Here is a 12,229-nt window from a genome sequence, read left to right as displayed (position 1 = left end):
ACTTCCTCTTTGCCAATTTTTATACCTCTAATGTCTTTATCTTGTCTTATTGCTATCGCTAAGACTTCAATCATTGTTCTTTAGCACTTTGGTGGTGGTCTTTGACAGCAGATTTCCCCAATGCAACACATCTTTTGAAACCTGTCTGATGGTCAGTTGTTGCTGTTGTTGTTGTTATGTGCCAGGGAATAGGAATCAACTCATGGCTGACCCCTAGTGGGTTTCCAGAGGCAGCTAGTTGTAAGGAATTGGCTGCCTACCCAAAGGCAAGGGGTTCAAAAGCAGCAGCTGCTCTATGTGATTGAAAACCTCTTAAAATCTGTTGGAGGGTCAGTTGAGCGGGTTCCCACTTGAGGGCACATAGCAAAAACATCCTTATGAGGAGCCCTGCTGGACTAGTGCTTACGCACTCTGGTGGCTTAGATGTAAGGAATTGTGCTGCCAACCCAAAGGTCTGCAGTTCAAATTCACCAGCTGTTCCAGAGGGGAGGGGGAATGGATAGTTTTTTCCCATGCAATTTCCTGCCTCTGAAAACCTGCTGGAGAGTCAGCTATGGTTGACTCTGACTCCACTGTACCCAACGACTAACAAAAATGTGAGCAGTTCAAGCTTTCTAGCTCCTCCACACAGAAGAAAGATGTTGCTGTTCACTCATAAGGATTCTAGCCGTGGAAATCCTGTAAGGCAGCTCTATTGAGCTCGACTGAGGGATGGCACACAACAATATTCTCTAATCAGTTCCTTTTTTCCATTCCCACTTCCACTATCTATTTTCTAACTTGTGTTTACCTTAGCCCATTTTGCCTTCTCTAATCTACTCTTTCATTCTTCTCAACGTTAGTCATAATTTGTTGAGATCCACACAGTCAAATGTCTTTGCATAGTCAATAAAACACAAATAAACATTTTTCTGCTATTCTCTGCTTTCAGCCAAGATCCATGTGACATTGGCAATGATATCCCACGGCCTCTTCTAAGCCCATCTTGTATTTTAGTACATCTGTGGATGTACTGTTCCAGTTGTTTTTGGATAATCTTCAGCAAGATTTTGCTTACATGTGGTATTAATAACATCATTAAATAATTTCCACACTCTATTGGATCACATTTTTTTAGGAATGGGAATAAATATATCTCTTCCAGCCAGTTGGCCAGGGGCCTATTCTCCAGATTTCCTGGCACAATCTGATGAGCATGTCCAGGGCTGCATCTGTTTGTTGAAATATGTCAATTGGTATTGCATCAATTCCTGGGACCTTTTTGCCAATTCCTTCAGAGCAGGCAAGGATTGTGAAACTCAGTCTCACATACTTTGGGAATGTTGCCAGGAGAGACCAGTCCTTGGAGAAGGACATCATGCGCTTGGAAGGGTGGAGGGTCAGCACAGGAGGGGAAGATCCTGGATGAGATGAACTAACACAGTGACTTTGGCAATGGGGGCTGGGGTTTTAGAGACAATGAGATTGGCTCAAGATAGGGCAGGGTTCAGAGCTATTGTTAATAAGATTGTTATGAATCCTAGCTGACTCAACGGCAAGTAACAACAACAATAACCCATTCCCACATGGAAATCTGGGAAATATTTTAAGTGCACAAATCAGATTATGACATTAATCCTTCAAAGGCTCTCCATTACACTCAGGAAAAAAAAGTCAATCTTCTGGGTGCTTCCTAGTTGGCTACTGACTGTAATTCTCTTTACTTTGCTACCTGTAGATTTGTCTTGGGGCACTTTCTAATATGGGTCACATAGCTTGCTTCTGGACCCTGTAACATTGTTCTCAGTGCCACCACACTGGTGCTTGATGTTTCTCCTCCCCCCCTTTAGGGTCTGAGTGGTGTGCAAACACAGGTGCTTCAAAACGGAGTAACACTGATTACCCACATTTTGCTTCGTGCTTCCAAGTAGATGGCATGTCAGAGTTTTTGTGGCAGCGGAGTCATCTAGCCACAATTCCCTTGCACTCCCCACTTCCACACCTTCTGGAGTGAGATGGTATGTCCTGGTTTTGATTTGCATCTTATTGCCAGTGATTTGAAGCATTTCTTCATATGTCTGTTGGCCATTTGAATAGCTTCCTCTGTGAAAATTATTTCCATGTCTTTTGCCCATTTTGTAATTGGGTTATCAGTCTTTTTCTTGCAGAAGCCCAGGAGTATTCTATAAACTTCCGTTATGAGACTATAGTCTGAGATGCTATTGCCAAAGCTTTGTTTCCAGTCAGTAGGGGGTTTTTCCCCATCCGGTTGGAAAAAGTTTTTGATGAGCACAGGGATTTAATCTGTAGAAGATCCCATTCATCAATTTTATCCTGTTTAGATTGTGCATATCCGACTTTATTTGGCAGTTTCTTTATAATGTAGACTAGGACTTCTAAGCTTGATTCCAATTTGTTTTTTATGAACTTTATGGTGTTGGGCTTTACTCCCAAGTCTCTGATCCACCTTGGGGTGACTACATAGCACGCAGGAGCAATTATTTTGTAAATTACTACCTAATTGGGAGGGACTGGAGAGCATTATGTTGAGTGAACTCAGTCCCACAAGGACAAATACTGTATAAAACCATTATTGTAGAATGAGTATGATAATCTAAGGGAGTGGAGGGTGGAAATAGAGGAGTGAGGATGGAGGAATAGTGTGTTAGTCATAGGGTTGCAAAATTCGATGGTGGGAGGTGAAGGAAATAGGAAGGATCTTTTGTAAAAAACAATGTATTAAAACTTTGCAAAATAAATCAGAGTAAAATAAAAAAGTTATAATTAAAAAAACCGCCACCTAAAATACCTCCACCATTATTGTAGAAAGATCATGAGGATTCAAGGCGGGAGGAAGGTGGAAGCAGAGGGGTGAGGAAGGGCAGGGGGTGGGTTGGGTTGCACAATTCGATGGGTGGGGGGTGAAGCAAATGGGAAGGATCTTGTGTGAAAAACAATGCATTCGAACTCTGTAAGTAAATCAGTACAAAATTTTTAAAAGGAGGTGGAGAACAGGGAGTGAGGACCAAAAACAAACAAAAAACTCCCCTCCGGACGCCTAGAAAGAGGTGAGTGCCGCTGAATCCCTAATCCTGGCTCTAGATTGGCTAAAATATAAGGGCGTGGGAGGGTAGCTGGTTTCCTCCTGATGTATCATTGGCTACAACATGACCTTAGACTTTGGGTTCTCATTGGCTACAGCCTCAAGGTGGGCGGTGACATACAATCATCCGGGCCCCTAGCTGGTTGGAGATACAGTTCTTTGTTTCGCCCCTTAGCCAACCTTCTTGGTTTTTTAAGTGAAAAAAATCGCCTTCGTGGCTTTCGTATCTCACGAAGCGGTGAAGTGGCTCTTGGGGCTTGTCGATTCAGGGAGACGCAGCGGTGAGCGAGCTCGGAACGATTCCTTCGCGGAACCATTGCGGCGAGGCTTCTGCGAGTGAGAGAGTCGGAGAGTGACAGGCCTGGGCCCGCAGACAGGGATGGCGGGCGAGGCTTTGCCCGGGGGCGCAGCCCCACTGGAGCTGCGGCGGGATCGCAGTATGGTGTGTGTGGAGTACCCAGGCGTGGTGCGCGACGTGTCCAAGATGCTGCCGACCCTTGGCGGTGAGGAAGGCGTCTCCCGGGTAAGGAGCGAGGAGTCTCCCGGACAGTGGCCGAGGGACCGTGTGACGGGATTGTGACCAGAGGGGCGGGACCAGAGGGGCATTACGACCAGAGGGAGAAATAGAGTTTTCTTGGCAACGAGGCTCGAGGCATTCACTGGGTCGGAACTTGACTTTCGAGATCCTCGGAACGAACCGTTTTACAATTTGGAAGCCGTAGGAAAAGGACGACGGGAGGGACTCCGAGGGGTCTTTTCCATCCCCTTCCTGGATTTGAACTGCAGCCCGAGTCTCTTGTCTCGGGTGTGAGCTCACCTTGCTCTTGTCACATACTAGAAACAGGCACGAGGAGATTAAGGACCACTGACTTATTTGAAAGATGGGCGGGTGTTATATTATTCATGTTAAGAGTACTAATAGTTAGAGATGGGTAAAGGAAGTGAGAAAGATCCGGTGTGAAAAACAATAGATACGAACGTTGTAGGCAAACCCGTATAAAATAAAAATTTATTTTTTTAAAAAAGAGTACTAATAGCTGACATCTTGTTTGCCAGGCACATTTGATTTCCACTAGAGCTGCACAGGGTGGTGGCCATAGTGGCTTTGAATCTGCACCCACTAATAGCGATCCTGTCTGTGCAGAAGCAAACCATAATCCATCCAGGGCCATTCCCGCAATTTCTGTTTTTAAGCCCATGGTCAGTCCATCTCGTTCACTATCTTCCTCATTTTCGTTGACTTCTAGCTTACCAAACAGGTGTCTTTCTCCAGGGCTTGGCCCCTCCTGGTAATGTTGCCTGAATTTTCCAGGGAAACTGAGGCATATATATTTGTATGACACACCAAGTAGAGGAGCTAGTATGAGCTTTTTATACTTGGTCTCAGGTTCTTTGCAAAGTACTTTCTACCAAAGCTTTCAATTCCTCCAGTAAACCCCTGGTGATTCATGTTTTGTACTTGTTAACTGACTAACTCATTAGACTTGTGACCTTGGGCATCTGTTCCTTTTCCAGTGGTCTTGAGCATCTGCTCTGCATCAGGCCCACATCTGGGTCACTTCTGCCCCAGCAGGACTGAGCACCAGGCCCCGTCCTGGTGTTGGGGAGCCAGTAGACTAGCAAGTAGATGCTATTACCCCAGCTCACATTGTTGATGCTTTTCATATGCACGGGTCTGATATTCATTTTCTCCTTTTTACCTGGTATCAGGCAGCCATTCATTCATAATGTAATTGACCTGTGTCAGTATTTATTATCAATTAAATACTGGACTGACTTAGTTCTTTATACATGCATTTCTTTAATCATTGTAATAATCCTATGATTATAAACCTGTTGCCCATTCCAACTCATAGCAGTGCTGGAGGATAGAGTAGAACTGTCCCATAGGGTTTCCAAGGCTGTAAATCTTTACAGAAGCAGATGTGCCTATCTTTGTCCTGTGAAGTTGCTCGTGGGTTTGGTTAGCACCTAGAAATCTTTAGACCTAGAAATATTTGCATGTAAGACTGAATCCCAAGATCCTTTGAGGTGAGTAGTTTCTAAGTAGATAGCTTCAGACAAGTCACCCGGCACTCCATGTCATCTTGCAAGCTTCACATGTGAACTCAAGAGTTAATAATGCCTCCTGTGAAATATTAACCACAAGTATCTCATGTCCCACATGGACTTGATAAATGGAGGGATCTAGTGCTGCCAACTCAGAGGCACTCAGTTCAAACCCACCATCTACTCTGAGGGAAAAAATGATGAACAGTCTGCTCCTAAGTGATTGACAGCCTCTGAAACCCCCCTGGAGCATCAGCTATAGATCGGTTCCAACTCAATGACACAAAGCAGTAACATCTATGTAATTGACAGTGTTATTTCTAAATTTATAAGAAAGGAAGAGAGGAATTATTAGAATGAAGAAACTATTCTCATTGTCTTGACTAGATGATAACTAAGATATACTTGGGTTTGTAAAATAAGTTTTGGAGAATAAGAGTCCAGAATGAAACACAAATGCACTGGGTCTTCTTGGGTCACCTGGGTTGTCCTAACACTTTGACTAAGAGAGGAAGAACTCCCTGCCAGGTTGTGTATTTGCTCACTGCTCCACTTCTCTCTCCTCTGGCTCTCCACAGATCTATGCAGATCCCACTAAGAGGCTAGAAATGTACTTCCGGCCCAAGGACCCTTACTGCCACCCAGTATGTGCCAACCGCTTCAGTACTAACAGCCTCCTACTGCGGGTCAAGAAGAAGACAAGGCGGCAGGCAGAGGCACCAGGGCCTGAGGCCTGCCCTCAGGTCAAGTTCGAGATAGAGATCCTTGGCACCATCTCCACCACCTACAAGTTTCAGGGTAACTGCAAAATCCACTCCTCACACATCACTTTATTTTGAGGTCTCAATCTCCACTTCTTGCAGGTTTGGAGCAGGTCATCTCTATGAGTGAAGCAGGACAGAATTGCCTGAGTTCGAGGGGAAGTATTATGGGAAACCACAGAACATAGCCTCTTAATATGAGGCAGTGCTCTCCCCTCTGCTGCAGATAGTTCTTCCCCTCACCTGTGCAGTGTTGATCATCTTATCTACTCTTCTTATTCTCCAACACTTTCATGACAGTCCTGTTATTCTATAATAGCTGGGTTGTGCAGTCACCTTTTGTGACTGAAATATTTCACTCAACATAATTTCTTCCGGACTCAGCCATGTTGAATAATGTTTTATGAATTCATTGTTTTTCACTGCTGCATAATACTCCATTGTGTGAATGTACCATAGTTTTAGGCAAATAATTTATTGATCCTGGGCCTCAGTCTCCTTGTGTGTACAGCGGGCAAATAGTCCTGGATTCATTAGGTCCTGGTTAAAGACCAGGGAGACTGTGCCATCAAAGGGTACTTGGTAGATTATTGGAAAGCCTAAAATGTCTAAGACAGATTGCGAAAGGGAAAAGAGAAGAGATAAGAAAGGGGGGAAGTGAAAAGAAAGGAAACCAGGACCTGGGGTCATATGAATTGAGCATTTTGAACATTATTCATTCAGATGAGATGTAGTGTTCACAAAAGAGGGCTGTCCTTGGGACAGGATTTTCCAAGTGGTTCATAAAATATTAGACTTCCTAGAAGTCTAATGGAGCCAGCACCTCTCCACTCAGTGTGTGGGCCCCGGGCCTGGGCCTTGTTAGAGCTGCAGCATCTCATTCTGCAGGTCACGGGTGATACGCACCTCACATTTTGAGAAACACTGACCCAAACTTATCCTCACATAATAATGTAGCCCCCCCACAATAATGCTCATTGAACCAAGTAGGCAGAAACCTTTCTGGAGAGTGATATTTTAACTCCTGACACCACCATTGCTCAAGATGAAGCCAACACATAACATGCTTTATACCTTCCTAGCAGGATGTTGGGTTGGTGGGTGGGGGTGGTAGTCGCCTGGTTCCTGCAATCTGGAGGATGTATCTATAACAAGGATATCCACTGTCTGTGTAATTCCAGGAATGTCTGACTTCCAATACTTAGCCGTGCACACGGACGAGAATGGAAGACACACATCAATGTATGACAAAGTGCTCATGCTCAAGCCGGAGAAGGAGGATTTCTTCAATCAGGAGCTGCCACTCTACATTCCCCCGCCCATCTTCTCCCGTCTGGACACCCCAGCAGACTACTTCTACCGACCAGATATCCAACACCGGTAAGGCCCTAGTTACAGCATCTGGGTTCAGAGCAGGGGTACAGGTCTGAGGCTTGGCTCACGATTGTTAAAAATGGGAGAGCAGTACCTACCACCACCGAGTCAGTCAGTTCTGGCTTATAGTTGCCCTCTATTGAGTTTCCCAGACTGAACGTTTACTAGGAGGGGCTACAACTCATTGTTGAATGAAGCAATCCCAAATATCTGTCCTCAAGGAGTTTGCATTGTAGAGGAGAAAGAGATGGCAAGCAAGTCTACAACCAACCAGCAAGATCCAGTCACTAATCTTAAGTGTCTTTCTGAATGTCCCCTTCATGGGCTGCAAGTCCCATGCCAAGTGACCCACAGCGTACGTCCTTGGACCTCTTCATGTTCTCCCTCCACTGCCTAATGGTCTTGCTGCCCTGTTCTGTCCCTGCGCATCTCTCTGCTTTACTTACTGCAGCACCTTAACCTTTATTCAGCCCACGTGTTTGCTGTCTCCTGGCCACCCCTACACATCTGGAGGTTGTCTCTAGACAATCCAACCACTGACCAGTGCCACTTCTCTTGCCGTGTCTGTGGCTGAACGCATCTTCCTTGTATGTTGTGAATGGCCAGATGGACATGTATCATAGTTCTTCTCCTTCCCCCGCCCCGGTCTTCCATGTTCACATTCCTAACAAGGCCACATGCAAAGGAACAAACTCATTACTTTAGACATTCTTGAGATAATGCGAGGCTCCAGGGGTTGGAAAAGCAGAACTTGGAGTTGTCATTGGTGACATGATTCCTTTTGCACATAAGCCAAGACTAAATGCTATTCATAAATACAAAGAAAACAGTTTGAAAATACCCAACTTGAGCGTCGCAGTATCCGTGTTCTCTTGGGAGAAGCTCTGTGTGTGTTTTATCTGCGCCTCACAGTGATCCCACATGTTTGAGTCCTACCCATTTACGACTAAGGAAACCCTCATGGGTTCAGAGTTTGCCAGGTCACGCGAGCCAGCTCCTGAAACCCAGGCATTCCAACTCTGGAGCCCTTGCTTGCTGCAAAATGACACCACCATTTAGATTTTTGTTTACGTTCCTCAAATTACCATAACAGACAGAATTATAAAACTTTACAGATTTTCATGTCCATTACCTGAATGTTTCCCCTGTTTTGTTCCCTCTTACTGCCCTGGTATGTGGAACAGGACTGCCATATAGAAGGTGAATAGTAAATGTGAATAGTGTGATCTGAATAATTGACTGTTCAAAGTAGCAAGACTGTAGTCACATGCCATTGTGTCTGGCAACATCCAATCACATAAGTGTCCTTGATCCATAAGATTTTAATGTTACTGTGTGCTTTGAGTTGGAACTGTCTTAGAGCTGTACCTCCAGCATGTTTTCAGAGGCTGTAAATCACACTGGAGGAGAGTGCATTTATTTCTACTGAGGAGCAACTGGTGGGTTTGAACCGCCTACCTCTGGATTGATAGCACAATGCCATGATTTTCTTCTGAGGATGGGATATAGTGAATGTACCAGCTTTCAGCGGGCACCATGGGTGTTTTGTGTCACTTAGATACAGTGTGATTGCTCGACCAGGTATCTTGATAACGCCTGTTATAACTTCTGTACATACTATACTGAACTTGCCAACTAAAAAGTTTCCTATACCTCAGTGTGTGCTTAGACTCGGACAGCAGGATTTGTGTTATGTATTTCTTGAGTGTTAAGAGTGTTACCGCTCTGTTTAATTGCCTTTCAAAATTATTACTGTGAAGTACATCATGATTCTGAAGCATAACCAAACCAGTGCTAGTGATGGCAGCAGCTAGAGGCAAAGTATTGATTTGGAAGCAAAATAAGATATCCTGAGACAGCCCAGTCCCACTGCAGATGAGGCTGTCCCAACCATAGCAGCGCTCTGTGGCCATGGAGACCTGCGTGTGGGATTGCCAAGGCTGCAGATCTTTGCAATAGCAGACTGCTTCGTCTTTTTTCCCTCAGGGAGGCTGGTGAGTTTGAAACATTGACCTTTTCAGTTATCAGCTCAACACTTTAACCCATGGCACCACCAGGGCTCCTTATTGAGCATTACAAAGGTGGAAAATCACTGAATGCATGATTTAAGCATGTCACCCTTGACAACAATGGCCATCCTTGAATATAAATTTCTCCAAGCTGTTAAAGGGTTAGCTTTGCTCAAAGCTAAGCTCCAAGGCTGAGGAAGATGCAAGAGGGACCTGCATCAGGAAGGAGCCACTGAAGGTGTGGATTAGCACAGGTTTGGTTATGTTTCAGAATCATGATTCTCTTCACAGTAATAATTTTGAAAGGAAATTAAATGGAGAAGTAACACTAGCATTCAAGAAATACATAACACAAATGCTGCTGTCTGTGAGTCTAAGCACACACAGCTGAAGAGACCGACCCCCAAAACATAGTCCCTCCCTTTCAGCGTATTCACCTTCACTCTTAAGGTATGAAGCTTGTTCTAGAAGCTTAAAGAAAAAGCAGGTCCAGACTAGGATACTAAGATAGAGTGTTTGCACAACCTTCAAATCACCTAGCGTCTTACTTCACTGAATGTGTGTTATGAATATTAGATGATGCATGACTGTAGTGAAAACAGATAAACAGAAGGAAAAAGAAAATTTGAAAAAATGACCTGTAGGTGGTGGTGGTGGTCTTTGTTAAAGAGTTTCCCCACAGCATGTTTTAAACTTGCAAATTTGATGAATTCTGGCACCTGCTGACTTGGGCAGCAGTGGGGCATCAACCTTCCAACCTGTGGAGGAGTTGTCAGTTTTGCTCAAACCTCAGCACCAAGACCAGACCCTGTGCTGTAGAGGGGCTTTGACATAGCACCTTCCACAGTTTCCAAGACTGTGAAATCTTTATGGGAAGAGACTGCCCATGTTTCTCCTGTGTAGCAGCTAGTAGATATGAATGGCTAACGTTTATTTTAGCAGGTTGCTGTCTTATCGTGCTTTGTCACTAGCACTTCAGGCCCGTATGTCCTCCCCTGGTGCCTTCAAAAGAGGGTGTCATCTTTGGAGACTTGGAAGACCTGCCCCAGAAGGGCACTTACTTTGAGATGTGGGAAGTCAAACAGACAAACACTCCAAGGGACACCATAAATGAGGTCAACTTTTTTAGGAGATCACTTGCAAAAATCTGTTTTCACTTTAGATGTTCTTTCTCAGTGCTCAAAAGGTACATCTTCAAGACTGTTTACTGGTTAATTGTTGACAGCACAGGAAATAAAAGCTTGATGTGGTTGGAGGAGCCTCAACACTGGTGCCCAGTTGTCTGCAGTTAAGCCCTGGCAGCACAGCTCAGGCCTGTATGATCTTGAGAGCCATTAGTCCTCTTTGCCCAGTTCCCATTTCAGGAAAGGGGATGACGATAGCACCTACTTTCTGGCATTGTTGTTGTTTACCATCAAGTCAGAACCGACCCATAGCTGACTCTGTGATAGATTTTCGGAGGCAGTTAAATCGCATGGGAGGAGATTGCCCGTCCTTCCCCTACAGAGCAGCTGGTGGATTCGAACCACGTGCCTTTGGGATTGCAATACAGCTTCTTGCCACTAGGCCACCATCGCATCCCATACTTCCTGGCATTCTTGGGAGGAGTAAATGACTTAATGGAAGCCTGGTGGCACATTGATGAAGTGCTTAACTGCTAAGATAAATCTACAGTCCCTTGTAGGAAGAAAAGACCTGGTGACTTGCTACTGCAAAGATTACAATACAGGAAACCCTGCTGGGCAGTTCTCTGTCCTGTGGGGACTCTGAGATTCGGAATTGACTTGGTGGCACGCAGCAGCAGATGATTTCAGATTTTCCAAGTACTTCAAACAGTGAGTGTCTGGCAGGGTTTGATTAAAAAGGCATAAATCTAATGCTCTTGTCCTGCCAAACAAACATCATTCCTTTAACTCATTCAACACTCATCCCTTCAGTTTCCCTAGTTGTCTCAGAAATGACTCTGAAGCCAAACAAGGGCCCCATATTACTTTGATTAGTATCTCTTAGACCTGTCGAATTGAAGGCATTCCTTCTACCTTTTTATGTACAAGATTATGTAAATTGTGCTTGTTAGAAAAAAAACAAAAACCAAAACATCACATCACAGAAATGTGTAATGAAAGAGAACCAGGTCATATCACCACTTCATTTAAAGTCCTACGTATAATATGATAGAGACTGTTTTCTGTTTGTCTGTTATACTAAGCACAGGGTTGTTAAGCCTGGGGAGATAATAACCATTTTTTTTTAATAACTAATTTTGAAGTTAACATGTTTGTGAAATACTTTGAATTCCCTCACATATGCACACCAGTAACAACAATATATAGAATAATATACCCTTTTGTATTGCTGGCTCTGGTACTTCATGGCAGAGACTGATTTACTTCTCTGCCCTGCCAGGCCAGCCTGCCGCTGTTCCCAGACCTCTGGGGTGGGGCGAGGGCACAGAGCCAGGCCACCCTCAGGTTTCTGGCTCCTGCCCCTCATGTGCTTTGTTGGTTTCCAGCATGTGCAGAGAACCTGCCTTTTCTCCCAGGGCTGCTATCATGTTTTCTGCTCTCGGCCTCCCTGGGTACATAGGACCTCAAAGGGCCAGTCTTGGTCCCTGCTTTGCGAAATACTCTCTGCATCTGGGAGAGTGAGTTCCCTGCAAGCCAAGAGCAGAGGCTAGGAGGACACCAGGGGCAGGAAACTGGAGGGGAGGCGTTGTGCCAGTCCTCTTATTTCTGGCGATCCAACTTCAACTTCTCAAGAGAGCCCTCTGGGGTGGTCTCACTGACTTAGCTGCCAGCCCTTGTCACCCACCAAAGAGTACTCCACACATTTAGGATTGTGGTAATTGAACGCAGATGTCCCAGTGCTGAAGCTGCTGTGAGGGTGGGCCAGTAGCAGAGGCAGCATCCCCACACTGCTGGCCCAGGCCGGTTCTGTCCATGTGTCCCCGTCTC

The 12,229-nt window shown here is 44.9% G+C and overlaps 1 protein-coding gene across 1 annotated transcript in view; it reads left to right on the top strand.

The window, feature by feature from the left end:
* Positions 1–3,461: 3,461 nt before the first annotated feature.
* GTF3C5 (general transcription factor IIIC, polypeptide 5, 63kDa) overlaps positions 3,462–12,229 on the top strand; it is a 26,835-nt gene continuing 18,067 nt past the window's right edge. Inside the window, exons 1-3 of the mRNA XM_006894433.1 lie at positions 3,462–3,605; positions 5,710–5,929; positions 7,074–7,272. Coding sequence (XP_006894495.1) covers positions 3,462–3,605; positions 5,710–5,929; positions 7,074–7,272 — 563 coding nt within the window. The remainder of the gene's footprint in view (positions 3,606–5,709; positions 5,930–7,073; positions 7,273–12,229) is intronic.

The sequence above is a fragment of the Elephantulus edwardii genome, unplaced genomic scaffold, assembly GCF_000299155.1.
Source record: "Elephantulus edwardii isolate Elephantulus edwardi_28Jun2011 unplaced genomic scaffold, EleEdw1.0 scaffold00141, whole genome shotgun sequence".
NCBI classification, from domain to species: domain Eukaryota; kingdom Metazoa; phylum Chordata; class Mammalia; order Macroscelidea; family Macroscelididae; genus Elephantulus; species Elephantulus edwardii.
The sequence above is the reverse complement of the archived record's forward strand: the minus strand, read 5'-3'. Positions and strand labels throughout refer to the sequence as shown.